Source organism: Patagioenas fasciata, chromosome 22 (assembly GCF_037038585.1).
Source record: "Patagioenas fasciata isolate bPatFas1 chromosome 22, bPatFas1.hap1, whole genome shotgun sequence".
Classification (NCBI taxonomy): Eukaryota; Metazoa; Chordata; class Aves; order Columbiformes; family Columbidae; genus Patagioenas; species Patagioenas fasciata.
The window spans coordinates 4739584-4760225 of record NC_092541.1 but is presented as its reverse complement, the minus strand read 5'-3'; the positions used below and the strand labels follow the sequence as shown (position 1 = coordinate 4760225).

At 51.8% G+C, this 20642-nt stretch overlaps 1 protein-coding gene across 2 annotated transcripts in view; it reads right to left on the bottom strand.

Moving 5' to 3' along the window:
- The window catches only part of NSF (N-ethylmaleimide sensitive factor, vesicle fusing ATPase), a 90225-nt gene extending 74293 nt beyond the window's left edge, over positions 1–15932 (bottom strand). For both annotated transcript variants that reach the window (XM_065856200.2, XM_065856199.2), the window contains exon 1: positions 15801–15932. In XM_065856200.2, coding sequence (XP_065712272.1) covers positions 15801–15812 — 12 coding nt within the window. In that variant the 5' untranslated portion in view covers positions 15813–15932. The remainder of the gene's footprint in view (positions 1–15800) is intronic.
- Positions 15933–20642: the final 4710 nt, after the last annotated feature.

Sequence of the window (20642 nt, the reverse complement as noted above, 5' to 3'; positions counted from 1 at the left end):
TCAACCTGTTCATCAATGACCTGGATGAAGAGACCAAGTGCACCCTCAGCAAGTTTGCTGATCCCAAACTGGGAGGACAGGCTGACACCCCAGAGGCTGCGCTGCCATCCAGAGACCTGGCCAGGCTGGACGAGGCAAGAAGAACCTGGTGCAGTTCAACAAGGGCCAGTGCAGGGTCCTGCACTGGGGAGGAACAACCCCCGGCACCAGCACGGGTTGGGGGACCTGCTGGGAAGCAGCTCTGCAGAGGGACCTGGGAGCTCTGCTCAACAACAGGGTGACCGTGAGTCACCAATGTGCCCGTGTGGCCAAGAGGCCAATGGGACCTGGGCCGTGTGAGGAAGAGTGTGAGCAGCAGGTCAGGGAGGGGAATCCTCCCCCTCTGCTCTGCCTGGGGAGGCCACATCTGCACAACTGGGGCCAGGGCTGGGCTCCCCAGTTTAACAAGGGCAAGGAATCACTGGAGAGAGTCCAGGGAGGGACACAAAGATGCTGAGGGGTCTGGAGCATCTTTGTGATGAGGAGACACTGAGAGCTGGGGCTGTTGAGCTGGAGAAGAGAAGCTGAGAGGGGTCTGCTCAATGGGATCAATAGCTCAGGGTGGGTGTCAGGATGGACCAGACTCTGTTCAGTGGTGCCCAGCGCCAGGGTGAGGGGCACCGGGCACAGACTGAAACACAGGAGGCTCCATGTGAACATGAGGAGAAACTCCTTTCCTTTGCGGTGCCAGAGCCTGGCCCAGGCTGCCCAGAGCGGGTGTGGAGTCTCCTTCTCTGAGCCATTCAAACCCCCTGGACCCACCTGTGTGATCTGCTCTGGGACCCTGTGTGAGCAGGTGGGGCTGGGGATCTACAGGGATCCTGCAACCCAACCAGCCTGGGCTTCTGTGGTTCTGTGTCCTGCTGGGCTGGCTTAGAGAGACCACGTGGGGAAACGAGGGTGGAATGCAGATGTCACTGCCCTGCTTCCCGATATTACTCAGCAAACTGAGATTGGAGCAGGGTCCATTCTGGGTACACACACGTCAAACCCCACAGCCCAGGGCAGCGCTGGCAGGCGCAGGTTTAATCTCAGCTGCTCTCCAACTCCACCGAATCTCTCTATAAACTTCTCGAAAGAAACATCATGATGCAAAGAATATTTCCTACAGTATAGGAAACATCACAAATGAGTAACAAACAGAAGAAAATTAAGTTAAAGAGTCATTTCCAGACTATCTCTATTAAAAAAATAATGCAACAAATGTTGTGGGAGTGCTCTCCACCTTCCTTTTCTTTGTCCCCAACGTCAAAGGATCAACCCTATTTCAACACTGTCTGTTCAATTTTCTTTCCCCTCCACTAATATCATGAATCGGCAGCTAAAACCCCCAAACCCCGCTCTGGGCCCAGGTTACCCCATCCCATCATGAAGCAGCATGTGGGGTATGGGGAGGAGCCCCAGTCCCATCCCACACCCCGACCCCCCGATTCTGCAGAATTATTGCACAAAAAGGGATGAAAACTGAGTTTCAAATTCCCCTGAAGTAGCAAAAAGGCTGGAAAAGTCAGGATTTCTCTGTCACCAGCTATAGGCTGCAGAATGTAATTTGGAGGAAAGCTCGACTCGACCTTCCAGGCTGTTATTTTTAGCATCAAAACACAACTATTTTCTTTGTCAGATCCACATTTGCCGGCGCTGGAACAGAAACTGTTTGTCAGGGTCAACCAATGGCCCAAAGCAACTCGGGAAGGATTTTCTCCTGAAACGGCCTCGAATCCCAGCAGCGAGAGCAGGAACCGCTCCCACCCTACCACACATCGCAGCGATTTCCCCCGAGCCACCAACCTCTGCCCAGCCCCGCGGCCATTTGAGACCAGAATCCGAGAAACTACATCAAATCCACTCTTCATGTCGAAATGTAATTCTCCTGGAGTCCCTGCTATTTAGAGAAGAACTAATTCATTATTTTCACTCAATAATGCTCAGTTACCCGTGACGTGGTCAATAGGTCAGAGAGGTTCTCCTGCCCCTCTGCTCTGCCCTGGGGAGACCACCCCTGGAATATTGTGTCCAGTTGTGGCCCCTCAGCTCCAGAAGGACAGGGAACTGCTGGAGAGAGTCCAGCGCAGCCACCAAGATGCTGAAGGGAGTGGAGCATCTCCCGTGGGAGGAAAGGCTGAGGGAGCTGGGGCTCTGGAGCTGGAGGAGACTGAGGGGGGACTCATTCCTGGGGATCAATATGGAAAGGGGCAGTGTCAGGAGGGTGGAGCCAGGCTCTTCTGGGTGACAACCAGTGACAGGACAAGGGGCAATGGGTGCAAACTGGAACGCAGGAGGTTCCACTGAAATATCAGAAAAAACTTGTTGGGGGTGAGGGTGTCAGAGCCTGGCCCAGGCTGCCCAGGGAGGTTGTGGAGTCTCCTTCTCTGCAGACATTCAAACCCGCCTGGACACCTTCCTGTGGAACCTCAGCTGGGTGTTCCTGCTCCATGGGGGGATTGCACTGGATGAGCTTTCCAGGGCCCTTCCAACCCCTGACATCCTGGGATTCGGTGATACATGTGATATTTTCAGCCTTGATACAGATTTATGCACCTGAATCTGAAGCGTAACAAGAGATTCAAATAGATATTCTTGTAATAAAAAAAAATATTAATTCTGAGATACACAACCTCTTGGGCACTTCACACACATTAAAATAAAAGGGGCTCACCATTTTATCATTTCCCCTTCATTTGCAAGGGGACTGTTTGGTGAAGGGCATGCCCTGATAAACGCATTAGGGAGGATATTCCTGGCGAGAACCGAACGCAGAGCTCCCGGATTAAACCTTTTTACAGCACTATTCCTCAGCTGCCTTTTTAATCCATAACAAATCGCTTCCTCCTCGCGCGTTCGGCTGTGTTATTCTCATCCGGGAACGTGCAAATTTTGCTCTAAGGAAACGCATAAATATAACAGAATGTATCTCAAGTCCAGCACCACGTGCTGCTTGTGCACTCCACGCTATGACAGATACGCAGCAAAACCTCCTCGGGTACCGGGCACGTTAAATAACGCGGCTGCTTCTGCTCGGCCGAATCCCATCTCTCTGTGGGCGACACGCACCGTTTCAGATGGCGTCTGTAATCTGTGCTGTGCTCTGCGGGTGATGCTCCCCTCAAGCTCCATTTTGCAAAACTTCACTACATTTTCAATATCCAGAAGTGTTTTTAACACAATACAGTTCACACAAAAACCGCAGAATGGTTGAGGTTCGAAGGGACCTCTGGAGATCAACCCCAGCTATTCGGTGATTCTTGCACGAGCTTTATTGTGTTAAAACCACGAAAAGGACTTGGCTCAATGGACACGGGTTTTCATGAGTGCCCGCGGGACAACTTAAGGAAATCTGATCATTAAAGAGATGGTGATTAAACCGGAAAACACCCAGAGCAGCAGGAGGAACACCCTGTTCCACTGAACGCAGGGGTGTCCTCTCCCTCTCCTCACCCCAGTGCTCACACGGGTTCTCTGCCAGCACAAAACATGAGAGAAAGTGCCAGATGTGGGTTAACGGTTGGACTCGATCTTAACGGCCTCTTCCGTCCAAAACCATTCTATGATTCTACACATCCCAGTGCTGCGGCTCACAGGACCCTCCTCTTGTCGGTCCCAGCAGCACAGCAGCGTTGGCTGTTCCTGAATTAGTTCTTATGGCATAAATGCAGCAGTTCAAGGCTGTACCGTGCACCACCGGCGCCTGGACGGATGTCACAGGGCAGCGCTGCCAAGGACGCTTTAAGCTTTCGCATCTTGAGTTCCAGCCTCCCAGGACTCCTGGAACCTGCAGCCTATTTTCTCTCCAATGCTCCCATTGCACATCACACGTTAGGACCAGAAGAAACGGCCTCAAATTGCGCCAGGGGAGGTTGAGGTTGGATGTGGGGAACAATTTCTTCCCCAAAGGGCTGTGGGGCATTGAACAGGCTGCCCAGGGCAGTGCTGGAGTCACCATCCCTGGAGGGTTGGACAGACGGACATGAGGTTCTCAGGACATGGGGCAGTGCCAGGGGAGGGTTATGGTTGGACTTGATGATCTTGAGGGGCTTTTCCAACCAAAATGATCCTGTGATTCTATCTTTAAGAATATTTCTAAGAAAACTTCAAGTATATTTACACAAGCTAATTTTAAGCTAACTAGCGGGTTACTGTTAGCAACTAGGCAAAGGCAACATGAAGCTCAGCTCCAGCAAACACCACCTGCCGCAGTTACCACTGTCCACAGCGCTTTGGAGGTGACCCACACACATTGTCACAGGTTGTGGTTATGTCCGTGCCCACAATACAGTCAATATTAGGCTGAAAGTAGCAAAAAGAGTCTTTCCTGCCTCCAGTTCATGTTCTGGTTCATGCAAGGATGAGACTCCAAGGACAGCAAAGTTCTGGGCAGCAGACCTCACATCTGAGACAGGACCTTGTTCCCACAGCACCCTGAGGCAGAGATGCCCACCACCCATCACAGAATCCCAGAATATGAGGGGTTGGAAGGGTCCTGGAAAGCTCATCCAGTGCAATCCCCCCATGGAGCAGGAACACCCAGCTGAGGTTCCACAGGAAGGTGTCCAGGCGGGTTTGAATGTCTGCAGAGAAGGAGACTCCACAACCTCCCCGGGCAGCCTGGGCCAGGCTCTGACACCCTCACCCCCAACAAGTTGCTTCTCAAATTTAAGTGGAACCTCCTGTGTTCCAGTTTGCACCCATTGCCCCTTGTCCTGTCACTGGTTGTCACCCAGAAGAGCCTGGCTCCATCCTCCTGACACTGCCCCTTTCCATATTGATCCCCAGGAATGAGTCCCCCCTCAGTCTCCTCTTCTCCAGCTCCAGAGCCCCAGCTCCCTCAGCCTTTCCTCACACGGGAGATGCTCCACTCCCTTCAGCATCTTGGTGGCTGCGCTGGACTCTCTGCAGCAGTTCCCTGTCCTTCTGGAGCTGAGGGGCCACAACTGGACACAATATTCCAGGTGTGGTCTCCCCAGGGCAGAGCAGACCCTTCTGTTTGTCAAGAGAAAACGAGAGCACACGATGCGCTGACAAACCCTGTGCTGCAAGAACAACGTGAAGACCCCCTTTGGATTTACTACAAAGCAATAACGCTGCCCCCACTCCTCTGCCACTGAGCTGATGTTAACCACAAAAACCCAGCACCGGGAGGCCCAGCGACACTGACATATTTTACAAAATATAAGTTGTCCCAAAGAACAAGCAGCTTCACAATAGAAACAATCACCATAACATCTGATCTTTCGAGGGGTTATTTTCTAAGTTGTGTGTTCCTGCACTGAAATATGACAGAGTTGTCCTTGCACTTCAGGAGAGCTCAGCCAGCACACAATGCTGTTATTTGGATATTTCATACCCACATACACACCCCACCTTCGCTCCTTTTGAATTTCGAGACAAGCATCTGAACCCAAAGCAAAACGCTGCTGGGGAAGAGAAGGAATAATCACATCTCTTGAACATTACACATAGTACGCTATGCAAGATAGTTGCGTGGGCAAGCACGGAGCACAAAAATACGTTTAATATCTGTGAATTGTTGGTGCTGATGATAGAGAAAGCTGAAGAAAATCATGTTTCCATTAGGCAGAGCCCACAGGAGGAACGTTGGGGTACAGTGCTACCTGTCAGCTAAACCACTACATGTTACAGCAGGGATGTTCTGCATCCAAACCGCTCATTTAATTTCCTAATCCTACCCAGGAGATTATGGAACAGCTTGCAAAGCTGAGGCCGGTGTTGTTCTGTGCTATTTCTACAAGGTTTGTATAAGACAAATTGTTAGTGTTTTATGTTTAAAATTTGTGTAAAACACATAGATATACATGTACAGGCATAAGGACACGTTTATAACTTCTGTCGTGCAGATGCTGGCAGACAAGTGTTAGGAAAACATGACAGCTCTGGGTACCAGAAACCCCAGCGCCAGCTGCACAGGAATGGGATCCCAGGCCAAACACATCCAAACTGGGCTGGAAGAGCCGTCAAGCAGCACAGGACCACCAAGCCTAAAGCTTCGTCACCCAACGAGGGCAAAGAACCCGTACAGGGGTTATTGTGGGGGAGAAAGTTCAGTCCGTGTTTACTAAGTTCTCTTTGAAGAGTTTTCCAAAGTCAGCACATCTGGCACCTGTGAGATCAGGGAATCACAAAATGCCTATTTTTATCATTTTCTAGACATCTTAGCTCTTTTTATTCTTACATGATAATAGCATAGAAGCTCTGGCTGAGATCAACTCTTCACTGCGTTAGTCTCTGGATAAGCACTTAGGCTTTGTATAGATGCAAATCTCAAGGTGTGATGCACCTAGAACATGTCACTGGACACTCCCCATATATTTGAGAAAACTAAACCAACATTTGCACTGATAACTGTTTAAACACAGCTAACAGACAGTTACTTCCAGATCTAGCCAGAGCAACATACACGTCAGTCCCCCAGGTTTGAGGTGATCAAGCTCTAGAACTCACCAGACAGAACAAAACTTCAAGACCTTCATTACTTGTGTCCCTTCAAAGTTGTCACAGTTAACCTCACAGCGCCATCAACAGTGACTTAAAATACAAAGCGATGAGGCATATCACACATTCTCTTCTTCCAGCTCAGCTCCGGGACATTAACCTATGATGTGGAAGAGAGGGAGGCAAACGCAAGCACTTGGGGACTGCTCACGTCTTATGCTGCTATATTCCTCCTGTAGTGATCATCTAAAAATGATCTTGGCTTAAACCAGAGAAAACATATTGAATGGCTCTGCTGATGGGTGTAAAACACCATCACCAAATCTTTGTTGTACGTGTGAACTCTGGGTGTGGATGAAATGATACCTAGCTAGGGAATACCTTGACAAGACGTCTACTACTCACTGAAACATCTGCATCATTTCCTTTCTCCACCTACCATAGTCCCTTGTTCTCCTCCAAAACTGTTCCAGAGCTGCCTCTGAATTTTGCGCAGCAGAGCTGTTGGACAACATAAACAGTAATGACAACAAAATCTATAATTTAAGATGTCCACCCCTGCCAGACACCACAGTCTGCACAAGAGTCGGAAACTGTGTTGTCTTGGTCTCAAAGATGTGAGCCGGGCTGGTGGCAGCGCGGCTGACACAACAGCGTTCGATGGCAAACACTCGTTCACCGCTGAAAGTCTGCAAATAACATTAGTTCGACTACTGAAAGGAAGAATTATGATATCGAAGGAGCTCTGCAGGTGAACACAGAGCTGAGACGATGATGCGGAGACCACACGTTACCCAGGGCGATGCTCCTGACGCACACGGAGCGCGGCCGATATCTGCAGAGCCACAGGGCCAAGTGACAGCGGAACCAGAGGTGACCATTGAAACTGGAAACGGGGGTTGTGCGCAGCTGGCAAACCCAGCACCAGCAGCTGGGTCAGCAACAGCGTGACAGGAGACGAATGGAGCTCTCAGCACAGGGAAAGCCCGGAGAGGGTTATCATGACTTCCTAAATACACACACTATGGAGCTGAAAAACAACCCTGCACTAAAGGACAGAGAAATTGGTATAAAGTGATCACTGACTGGCAGTTAAGAAAGGATTCTGAACGAGGAGAGGGAGCCGGCACTGTAATAGGATATAGTGGGAAACAGTAAAGACAAAAGCAAGACTCATTTAAAGAAAGGATTCGGTTAAAGGAATTACAACGTGATACAACAGGGATTTGTCTCAGCAACAGACACCCTAGAAGTTGGGTTTCTACAACTAAAAAAACTAAATCATCCTAAAGCAGTAACTAGTTTGCAAAAGGTCTTTCTGAACACCTGAAAAAAGATCCTCGAAGTTCCACAGCACGGTTTGTACAAGAGGAGACCCAACACACACCAACCACCGCGGCTCCGTCCGACCTCCGGTGTGCTTGGCTGGAAGCTTTTATACTTGTGGGGAGGGAGCTGCAGCCTCTCTCCAGAACGAGCTCATAAATCGCAATTTTCTTATCCCATTAAAAGAGGAATGCATTAGGAAAGCTAAAATCTTACTTAATATTCGCATTTTTGCAAAGCCAGGGAAATCTGAGCAAGCCAAGAGCAAGACAGACTCAATGCAGAGTCCAGACAAGAAAGACAGATGCGATGCACATCCCCTTCCCACATCCCCAGGTACAAATCACAGAATCATTTTGGTTGGAAGAGACCCTCAGAATCATCAATTCCAACCGTTCCCCAGCCCTGGCACTGCCCCATGTCCTGAGAACCTCATGTCCGTCTGTCCAACCCTCCAGGGCTGGTGACTCCAGCACTGCCCTGGGCAGCCTGTTCCAATGCCCCACAGCCCTTTGGGGAAGAAATTGTTCCCAGATCCAACCTCAACCTCCCCTGGTGCAACTTGAGGCCGTTTCCTCTGCTCCTGGCGCTTGTTCCTGGGGAGCAGAGCCCGACGCCCCTGGCTCCAAGCTCCTTTCAGGCAGTTCAGAGATCAGAAGGTCTCCCCTCAGCTCCTGTTCTCCAGCTGAACCCCCCAGCTCCCTCAGCCGCTCCCATCACACTCGTGCTCCAGCCCCTCACCAGCTCCATTCCCTTCTCTCAACTCCAGCACCTCAAGGCCTTTCTTGGTGTGAGGGGCCCAGAACTGCCCCCAGGATTCACAGTTTGGCCTCCCCAGGTCCCAGCACAGGGACGGTCACTGCCCTGGGCCTGCTGGCCACACTATTTGGGACACAAGCTGTAGGAATCACATCTCCACGCTCACCCAGGCACCAGGTGAACATGGTGCCGCTGGCCAGCACAGAAGCCAAAACAGTTTAAAATTTGGGCAAGGGAAAACCTCCAGAATCATCCGGGGTTGGAAATGAAACGGGGAATGTTCTTCCCATGTTGTTTTGTGCCTGAAGCACCAGCAACTTCATTTTCTCATCTGATAACAGAGTTATCAACACATCAAAGATGGTCAAGCCCGATATTGGGTCAGCAGTACAGACACCAACCAGCCCTCACTGGCAGTTCTTATATACAATATACACTTAAACATTTCCCATTTTCTTTATAAGAGCAGATGCGCTCCCCTCACGGGCCTGGGCGCTAATCTGGAAATTAGTTCCATCTCAGCCCATAACAGCGACTTTGTCAGCACGGAAGTGCCCGTCTTAGCAACGAGGATATTGGTTTTGGGGTGGTGGCTGCTGCTCACCCTTCGTTTGCAAACTCTACAGCTAAATTAACCCAGGGCTGCAACAGGAGCTTTGTAATTCAAATCCTCACCTACCCGGTGCAGTTAAGACATACACTTCAGCGCGAACATCAGCTCCACCTTCCAATTAAGCAAGAACGAGCCAGAATACGTGCATTTGTAATTAACACATCCACTCTGGGAGCGGATGTTGTCTCACATTTCTTCCACGAGCCAAGATGATCAACAGTTTAATTACAGGGAATCGCTGCTTGTCATGTTTCATGTAAACCTGTTTTGAAAAGGCTTAAAGGGATGAAATGTGGCGCGACTGAGACGTTCGCCGGGGACACAAGGCACAGGGCTCTGACACAGCGGTTGGGAGGACACGCGGATTTCTTCCCATTAGTTTAGAAAAGTCACCCAATAACAGCGACACGATTAAAAATATCCCTTTAAACTTGGAATTTGCCTTGTGCTGGGCTGAGCCTGGCACTAAACCGCTCCAGGACACCGACTCATGTACCAAACGTTACCCAATCACAAGTGGTTTACGTTTAAGATGTAACATCTTACAAACACTTCTGTATTTTCTACAGAAAAATCATGTCGCTTGACACAACTCCAGGGCACCAATGACTCCGGATTTGCTGACAGGAGGTCGCTGCTTTATTGCATCCCAGGAGACGACAGAAACGCGCTAAATCTTTCTGTGCTGCAGACACTTGACCTTCCTGAATGGAGCATCTGACATAAATACACAAAACGGAGCGTCCCAGCACAGGGCCGGGGCAGAACGACACATCCAGCCTTGATTTAACACGCTCAAGTATCAGCAGTTGGCTCAAACACGAGGACACTGCGCTGAAACCTTCTCTATTCGCTCTTTGAATCTGTTCACAGATCTCCAACACAACCCTGCAGTGCCTGGAGATCAAGAAGAACTTGTGAGGGTGGGCGATATGGAAATTTAGCCACGAAACTTCCATCTACACCAAAGAACTTCCCCGACTGGAGGCAGCGTCCTGACATCGCTCTGAACATCGCCCTTCCCATAACATACTGTGCTTACTATACCCGCAACGCTGCTCACAGCCACCGCCCCAGGGCTTCCCAAAGCTTGTGCCCTCTCACACTCGTACCCACCAGCTCCCACCCGGATCAAATCAACAATAAATCACACCTTAAGGATCCATATTTTTAGTTCTTGGATTTTGTTTTTACATTTTCATGTCAAGATAGGAATCAAGGATATAATTTTATTCCACCAAAAAGCACGTCGGGCCCAGTGAGCTATTTAGAAGAACAGAAGTATGGCTGTTTTCTAAGGATTAGTTGTCTGTGGACTCGAGCAGAGATGGTTTTATGACAGAACGTCCTTCAAATCTCTAACAAGGACACGTCCTAAACCACAGGGTCTGCTCCCGAGTGACCTCGGTGCTCTGAGGTAGCAGACACAGAACAGGGGATGGGAAGAGAGAAGATCTTGCTGTGCTATTAACAAACAAAAAACCAACGTATTTAAGAAATTCACATTTCAGGTGACCCTCCAAAGGATTCTTTGATGTGTTACAGATGGGAGGTAGCACTGACATCTCCCTCTTGCGTTGTGTTTTCTGGGTACACACTGCTCTGCAACACTAAGCCAAGAAACCCATTGCAGTTAATGGAAGCTGACAAGGTCAGATATCCCGTGGCCACAACACTCACATAGCCGTCAGGATTTTATTCTGAATAATTCAGCATGGGTTTTTATACCATGGAAATCCTGTAAGGACACAATCCACTCACAATGACTTCACAATTGCGGAAATTATCTCAGAAACCGAGATTCAGATTTCATTTTCTCCCCTTTCCCTGGAACATCGCTAAAAACCTATTTCTTCATATAACATATTAGGAAAGGCTAAAAAAAGACAAGTGATGATAGAAGGACCAGTCCCACACTGCAAGAAATAACCGAGTTGATTCACAAACGTGCCTTTAGTTGTTCGATGACGCCTGCGCCCATGAAGGCTGATGCCATATGGCACCAGAAATCAGGCTTTATCAGTTTAACCCAAAAACATACAACCCAATCCTCATCATTATAAAGTATGTAACATAAACCACCTTGGCATTGACCACAAGGAGCAAAAGGCAGCAGGCGTTAGTCCAGCAATGTCATCGGCAGCATGAAACCCCGAGGGACGCAGCCTGGGCCCCCAGTGACACCACATTTCAATAGATTGGGCAATTTGGGCCATTTCTGCTCAGGTCACAGCAATTCCAGAGGAGGGATGGAGCTGTTCTGTGAGGCAAAGCAGCAGCCGCTGGTACCTGAGTGAAACCAGAACAATTTCCAACGCCATGAATCTCTTTTGAGAAGCAAACAGGTGAGTGTCTCCTGTCGCTGGGTTAACGGCAACACCGCTCCAAAGGAGTCCCAGATAGCGAATAAAGAAAAATGCAAGTTGTTATACCATATACACAGCCCTTCTTGCTAATCATCATGAATTGTTATACAAGTTACGACGGGAAGAAACAGCCTCAAGTTGTGCCAGGGGAGGTTGAGGTTGGATGTGGGGAACAATTTCTTCCCCAAAGGGCTGTGGGGCATTGGAACAGGCTGCCCAGGGCAGTGCTGGAGTCACCATCCCTGGAGGGCTGGACAGACGGACATGAGGTTCTCAGGACATGGGGCAGGGACAGGGGTGGGTAACAGCTGGACTCGATGATCTTGAGGGTTTTCCAACCAAAACAATTCTGTGATTCTAAGCTGCACCTATTGCAAAACTTTAATATTCCTTAAACGAAAAGCCACCAGTCTGACAGGGATTGCCACCGATATCCGCACTACCAAACCAACATCCAGCGCGCACAATTTCCTCTCTGCAGACAGACAGACCGACCAACGTCCTGCCAGCTGGCGGCAGTGAGGCTGCAGGCACAGCTCTGAGTCATCTCCTGCGCCGCTTCTCTACGGAGCTCTTCAGTCTGTCCAGCACCAGCAGAAACGCAGCTCATTCGGCACTAACAGCTCAACACGGGTCAGAACAAGGCAGAGAAACCACCCAGCCTTTCTACAGCCCTTTGAGAACTAATTCCTAATGAGGGTCAAATCAATTAGCTACAGACAGCACCAATTAACCTCCAGAGGTCCAGTCTCGGTACAGGAAATCAGAAGCAAGTCCGTTCCCTCTCTGCAGCAGGCGCTGACGTCTCAGCAAGACTCAGGGCCCTGTCTGTGTGCTCAGGGATCACCACGCAGAGAGAGATACAGAATAAATTATACCAGAAACAGCCATTATTTCTAATCATCATAAACTGTTTTTCCTGTAAACTTCAATCACCATTAACCACCATCTCTTCCTTCTCCTTCCAGTGCAATTAAGGGAGTAGAGTAATATACCTGAAACGGCACGAGGCAATTAATAAGATTCGGCTTAGCATTTGCCTGAATTATTTAGAGCGTTACTAGAAGTTTAGAGACTTTTTTCTTCTACATCAGGGAAGCCATTTATTTCTCTCTGTAAAAGTGCACACACACAAATCAAATCACACAAGTCTAATAAAAGAGGCCAGGCTCTAAATCGCATTGCAGGACATTTTTTTCAGGCCAGAAGGAATCACCAAAGTTCCCTCTCTGAATTCTACAGGTTTAAGCACCTTTTAAAGATGCTGACAACAGAACAACATCAGTGTTGCAGTATCAGCCCTACCTGTTGCACCCAGAGCTATCACACACCCCCGCCCTCCCTCCTACTGCTCCTTATTTACACAGACAAGGGACACGATGGCTCCGATGTCACATCCGAACCGTCTGCTGTCACCTGCCCACCCCGACCCCGCAGCCCAACCGCAGGAGCCCACGTGCAAGCTGGAGGGCGCAGGCAGCTCGTTTGTTAATTTAATTGACATTAATGGCTTTCAACACACTGCAGGATTGGATCCAGCTCAGAAAACGACATTAAGTGCTTTGCTTGAGAATGTTCTTCGCAGCATTAAATAATCCGATAATTCCACAACAATTATATTTGTAGGTAAATCATGAAAAACGCTGAACAGTAAAGAAGCTTCCTGATAACCCAAGGAAAGCATCACCCTGTCAAACTGCCAGATCACGAGGTAATTAAGCTCCAGCCTTACTCTTAAATCTGCATGAATCTCCCCTTTCCTCCCGCAGGCTTCCAAGCTGGCCAAGTGAAGGGACATTTTCCCAGGTGTTTAATACACAACAGCTCACGGCAGCAGCAAAAAGTTGGGGCCGAACCCCCTCCTTCCTCCCCGCAGTCTCCACCTCCAGCACTCGGACCGCTCATTAAGCCTTCCCAGCACTCAACAAACTCGTCAAACTACAGACAATTCTCTCTGTGGACTTGGCGCGCTGGATCGGGCGGCGAGCAGGGGGTCAGACAAGAGCACTGCAGCCAGAGGGGTTTAGGCTACAAGGAGTCTCAGAATGACGTCTGTTATGGTTTAAATGATCTTAAAAGCACGGGGCTCCTGTTTCTGGTAACATAAAGCTGAAAAAAAGCTCATCAAAACACACAGATTTCTCCTGGGTTGGCTGCAAAGGGTGAGATGAAGATAAAAGGTGCGAGGTAGAAAGTGTGAGTGCGTATGTGGCACAGGGACAGCAGAAAAGCTCTCAATAAGAGAGACTGAAAAACATGGGGTTTTTCCCTCAATTAATCAGCATTTTAGAGGCGGCAGGACAGATCTGCTCACCTGTGCCGCACAGCTCAGCACCCGGCCAAATGTCTCAGCACTGCATCGCACCACTGCACCATCTGCCGCTCCAGCTGCCAGGCAAACCGTACCACAGAAAACTGGGAGAAAAACAACCTAGTCCCAAAATCTCAATCACTGAATTGTTTGGCCAAGATAGGATAGGTCAGCCTGGAGCAGATATGAATGGAAAATGTGACTTTCACGAGCGTGACTGAGCTGGTAGCAAAGAGAAGAGGAACCTTAACTGCATCTGCAGCACTTGTATAGATGGACACCTGAAAACAGAGGGAACACACAAGGCACTACAAAAAGTGATTTCACATCTTAATGCTTTTTTAGCCACTTGCTGATGTTATCTAAGTAGTCACTGATAAGGGTTTTTTTCCTTTTTTAAATAAATATGGGATAAAACCACTGCACAAGGTGAGTGTTAACACAATTTGGACACACATCACGACGGTGCTGCTGAGCACAGGGCAGAGGAGTCTCCAGGGCCTCAAACAACCAACAAACCTGCCCCATAGCCCATAGCACCGAGGAGTCACCACGGCCTCGCAGCACCCCAGGGGACTCCAAAACCCTCCCGCACCCCCTGTGAGGACAGGGGGTCGCCCAGCCTTGGGGAGGCCCCTCAGGGAACCCCACAATCCTGCCCCACAACCCAGGGCACCAAGAGGTCCCCCCAAAACTCACAGCATCCTCAGGAGACCCTGTTTCACAGAGAGAGGGGTCCCACAGCCTCACAACACCCCCAGGACACCCAAAATCCTGCCCTGCATCCCCCGGGACCACTGCAGCCCCACAGCACCCTCGGGGAACCCCAAATCCTGCAGTAGCACCGAGGGATCCCTGGGGCTTCAGAGCACCATGATGACCAAGCAACCCTGTCCCACACGCCATGGTCACCCCAGACCCACAGGGATCCCTGAGGGATCCCTAGAAGCTCATCCCACAGCATCGAGGGAGCCCTACAGCCCCCTCATGACACCCCGAAATCATCCCGCACACTCCATGAGAACAAGGGGTCACCCAGCCTCAGGGAGGCCCCTCAGGGAACCCCATAACACAGGGCACCAAGGGTTGCCACAGCCTCACAGTATCCCCACAGGGAGATGGGTCCCCACAGCCTCACAGTACCCCCAGGACACCCCAAAATCCTGCCCCACATCCCCAGGGCCACTGCAGCCCCACAGCACCCTCAGGGAACCCCAGCTCCTGCAGTTGTACCGAGGGATCCCTGGGACTTCAGAGCACCCTGAGTGACCATCTGTCCTGCACCCCAGCCCCATGGGGCTCCTGAGGGAGCCCTCGAAGCTCATCCCACAGCACCAAGGGGTCACCACAGCCCCACAGCACCCCAGGACACCCCAGAATCCTGCCACACACCCCAGGAGCCTCGGGGAACCTGCGGCACCAAGGGGTCCCACCACCCTCACAGGATCCTCAGGGGACCCTGTGACACAGCTCACAGGGAGACGGGTCACCAGGGCCTCACAGCACCCCAGGACACCCCAAACCCTGCCTCACATTCCGCAGGCCTGCTGCAGCCCCTCAGGGGACCCCAAATCCCAGCCCACACTCGGGGAGAGGGGTCACCCTGCTCCTGAGGGAACCCCCGCCCTGCCCCACACCCCACATCGCCAACCCCGACCTCACAGCACCCCCGGGGACCCTAAAACCCTGCCCCACAGGGAGCGCAGCCACCTCAGCCTCAAGCACCGTCAGGACTCCACACACACCCGGAGCCACCACCGCCGCACGGCACCCTCGGGAGACCACGCACCCCCCACAGCGCTGAGCGACCACCCCAGCAGCGGAGCGGCGAGAAGCCAGCGAACCACCCCGGCGCCCAGCAGAAAGCAGAAGCGGGGAGAGGGCAGTGGCGGGGCCGGGGAGGGCGGGAAGGATCGATCCCCGCTCCCCCCTCACTTACCCGCCCCGCCATCTTGCCGCAGCCACGTCCCGCCCCGCCGCCGCCAGGGGGCGGTGCAGCACCGGTGCCGGCGAGGGGGCGGGGCGGGCGCCTGAGTGACAGGAAGCGGTGACGCCCCCTGCACCGCCGGCGGGCTCGGATTGGCCGCTCCACCGCAACACCCAGGCATTCCGCCAGCTCATTAGCCTAGCGGTGGGGAGGGGCGGGCGTTCAGCTGGGAACGCTGTTGGGATTGGCTGGTTGGGTCGTGCCGCCGTTCTCCCTAGGGCGGCTGCGCCCTGGGGTCCCGGCCGGCGGTGACGGGCCTGGCAGCGCCGTGAGGCGGCGTGGGCGCAGCGGGGCGGCCCGGGGAGCCGGGCGGGGCTTGCGACACTGGGTGCTCTCCTGGGCGGGGAGCGGGGTGGGTCAGGCTTTGTCCTGAGGAAGCGGCGGCGGACAGTGCTGGGGCTCAGCCGGGAGGGTGAGGGATGAGTGCCATCCAGGGACCTGGACAGGCTGGAGACCTGGGCGGGGAGAAATGTAATGAAATAGAACAAGGGCAAGTGTAGAGTCTTGAATGTGGGCAGGAACAACCCCAGGTTCCAGTGTAAGTTGGGGAATGACCTATTAGAGAGCAGTGTAGGGGAAAGGGACCTGGGGACAGCAGGGTGAGCATGAACCAGCACTGGGCCCTTGTGGCCAGGAAGCCAATGGTACCTGGGGTGGGTTAGAAGGGGGTGGTCAGTAGGTCAGAGAGGTTCTCCTGCCCCTCTGCTCTGCCCTGGGGAGACCACACCTGGAATATTGTGTCCAGTTGTGGCCCCTCAGCTCCAGAAGGACAGGGAACTGCTGCAGAGAGTCCAGCGCAGCCACCAAGATGCTGAAGGGAGTGGAGCATCTCCCGTGTGAGGAAAGGCTGAGGGAGCTGGGGCTCTGGAGCTGGAGAAGAGGAGACTGAGGGGGGACTCATTCCTGGGGATCAAGATGGAAAGGGGCAGTGTCAGGAGGATGGAGCCAGGCTCTTCTGGGTGACAACCAGTGACAGGACAAGGGGCAATGGGTGCAAACTGGAACACAGGAGGTTCCACTGAAAGATGAGAAGCAACTTGTTCCTGGTGTGGGTGGCAGAGCCTGGCCCAGGCTGCCCAGGGAGGTTGTGGAGTCTCCTTCTCTGCAGACATTCAAACCCGCCTGGACACCTTCCTGTGGAACCTCAGCTGGGTGTTCCTGCTCCATGGGGGGATTGCACTGGATGAGCTTTCCAGGTCCCTTCCAACCCCTCACATTCTGGGATTCTGTGGTTCTGTGCAATATTTAACCACTTTTCAGAGACAGCGATTTCTGTTGGGCCAAAGACAGACAAACTGCTCAGCTGTGGTGTGCACAGGAAGATCATGGTCTCACCAGGAGAAACCAAATCCTTGCACTGTTTTGACCTGCCCACAACAGATTGAGGCATCAACCTGATTTATCTGCCGAGCCCTGTGCTCACATTCTGCACACATCCGTGGCCTGACGCATCGACCACTGCGATAATGCGCCCACCTCCTGCTTTTCCACGAGCCTGACGTTCCCCTCGGGGTTCCAGCTGACGTTGTTACCTGTTCAAGGCAGCAAACAGGCAGTTAAAATCAATATTAATATTTTATTATGTTGCCAAAGCCCCGCGTGGGAAGTTGCTGTAACAGGTTGCTAATGCGCTAACACTCGCTCCCTGGATTGATTTCCAGGCTGTTGCGGTCGGCTTAGGCGACAGTATTTGTGTGCACATACGCAGGCACATCGCAAGAAGAGCCAGAGGCCACGAATGTGTTGCAAAGAGCAAGTTTTATTTTAGTTCCCTCTCTACTGAGGGATCTCCGAGGTCGCACCTGAGCTCCCAGGCAGAGGTGACACCAGCGGGGACACAGGCGCTGGTCAGTCCAGCCCTGCTGGAAGATCACCGGGCCCGCTGAGCTCGCCTGTATTTCAAGGCTTCAGGCAAGCGCAGCCTCCCACTCTTTCTCACAACAAAGCAGGAATCTCAGACACAGTGATAAGGTGGCTGGAGTTTCTCACAGGCCTATGTTATCTAACACAGAGGTTCTGCTCATCAAGCACACAAGGTCAGTAAAACAATTAGCGTGATGTATGTGCCTTTTCTACAGACAGCTGCAAGTCACTTGAGTGTATTTACATTTAACCAACCTCCTCGCCAAATCTTCTGCTATATCCCCATACAGTATTGAACCAGGCTGTGGAGTGCGGCGTTTGCCGCCTCCCTCCCTCAGAACTGAAGACCGTAATTGGAATTTCTCCTGCAGAACGTTACACAGGGGGACGCAGCTCTGTGAACAAGCTATTTCCATCTCTCCGCACTACTGTATCCAATATGATCTGCTGCTTTAAAGAGTGAAGCACCGTTTTAACCCAACCCCAGGAGCAAGCGCCCGTACAGCCCCACATCCCAAGTCTTGCTGCAAATGTGCTCGAGCAGGACGAGTCTGCACCAGCTCCATGTGGAATCAAGAGCTGCGAGACTAGAAAACACCCACATTGTGAGTGGAGGGCTGGGAACAGGCTTTGGGAGCCCCAAACCTGCCCTACCAAAGCATGGGGTGAACTCCAGACGTTGATGTGTTGAGGGACCGGAGCAGCAGCTCTGAGCTCCCATGATCTGGTGCTCAGGCTTTCACACACCTGTAATTTGTAGTAGAGCATAAAAACGTGCTATTAGTGTAAACCTCCTGCTGTTGGATGGAAAGCTACTCCTGAAAACAGGGTGAGCCATGGAGTGTGGTGCACACCCTGCTTAGAGCAGCTTTTATATCGATGCAACACCTGTTTGGGGCAATAGCACAGATTTAAACTCTGTTTTATTCCACAAAGCCTCACTGAGGGCTGTGTGGACCCTGCTCAGCGCCCAGAGGTGTCTCCAAGCCTGGACAGGCTGTGCTGCTCCAGGGCCTGTCCCCACTCACAGGTTACACAGGAAGGTGTCCAGGCGGGTTTGAATGTCTGCACAGAAGGAGACTCCACAACCTCCCTGGGCAGCCTGGGCCAGGCTCTGCCACCCTCACCAGGAACAAGTTGCTTCTCACATTTAAGTGGAACTTCCTGTATTCCAGTTTGCACCCATTACCCCTTGTCCTGTCACTGGTTGTCACCCAGAAGAGCCTGGCTCCATCCTCCTGACACTGCCCCTTTCCATATTGATCCCCAGGAATGAGTCCCCCCTCAGTCTCCTCTTCTCCAGCTCCAGAGCCCCAGCTCCCTCAGCCTTTCCTCCCACGGGAGATGCTCCACTCCCTTCAGCATCTTGGTGGCTGCGCTGGACTCTCTCCAGCAGTTCCCTGTCCTTCTGGAGCTGAGGGGCCACAACTGGACACAATATTCCAGGTGTGGTCTCCCCAGGGCAGAGCAGAGGGGCAGGAGAACCTCTCTGACCTACTGACCACCCCCTTCTAACCCACCCCAGGTACCATTGGCCTTCCTGGCCACAAGGGCCCAGTGCTGGCTCATGCTCACCCTGCTGTCCCCAGGTCCCTTTCCCCTACACTGCTCTCTAATAGCTCATTCCCCAACTTATACTGAAACCTGGGGTTGTTCCTACCCAGATTCAAGACTCTACACTTGCCCTTGTTCTATTTCATTAAATTTCTCCCCACCCAGCTCTCCAGCCTGTCCAGGTCTCTGATGGCAGCACAGCTTCCAGTGTCACCCACTCCTCCCAGCTTGGTGTCACCAGCAAACTTGCTGACAGTCACTCTATTCCCTCGTCCAAATCACTGATGAATATATTGAATAATATAGACCCCAGTACTGACCCCTGAGGCACTGCACTGGATACAGGCCTTCAACTAGAGTCACCCCCTTGGTTTTGGATGTTTTCTTTCCTCTGCAGCTGGGAAACGCGTCCGGCCTGGAGGAGTCTGGTGCTGCTGCACCCCCAGCAGTTACCTCTGGCTGAATGATGGAATTTGGGGGGGATTCTCACTGCTTTGAGCTTCCCAAATTTGTCATGTGGCTTTGGAGGAGTCTCTTGCAGAAACAAATGCAGGAAATATAACCCTGGATCTGTAGGGAAACGGGCGAGGGGATGGCAAGGGCGGAGTGGCCGTGTTCCCGTGTTCCACCTATAAAACCAGGGTAAATAAATGGGGGAAAAAAGCAAAGGAAGGGGGGAAAAGAGCAAAGGAAAGCAAAGCTCCCCAAATCAAACACAACAGTCACGTCCCCAAATGGAGGGAAATAAAAGAATCACAACACAAATGCTCACAGTTCATTGAAAGAATTACGCCTCTATCACTAATTACCTGTGTCCAGCCTTTATCCATACAGAGGTGGCAACAAAAGTGATATTCCTAGATTCAGTAAAAGCAGCTTGGGAAGTGGAAACACGAGCACGGTTTGGTTTCAGCGCTTTTTGGTTTTCCTTAGACCTTTTTAGTGAAAACAGCGATATTCACACACTCAGTAAAGCAGTAGCAAGGATGACAGGGAAACAAGGGCTGGCAATGTAATGAGGCTGCTGCTCCAACCAGGCTCCCTCATCCACCAGGTTTCCTATAGTTTCTTGTTCCAACTCAGGGCCCTGGGTCATCCCCGGCTGTTGTTTCCTGGGCGGGGCTCAGCCCAGCAAGTCCTGCCACAGTCCAGAGACGGGGCCCTGTTCTGTCACCAGTGACAGGAAACTGAGGTTTCATTTACTTCTGTGGGCCATGCACAGGACTGTGGAGCATGTGGGCAGTTTGACCTTGGACAGCCCTGTCCCTGCACGGGGATGGGTGGCAGCCAAATCCCAGAATGTCAGGGGTTGGAAGGGACCTGGAAAGCTCATCCAGTGCAATCCCCCCATGGAGCAGCAACACCCAGCTGAGGTTC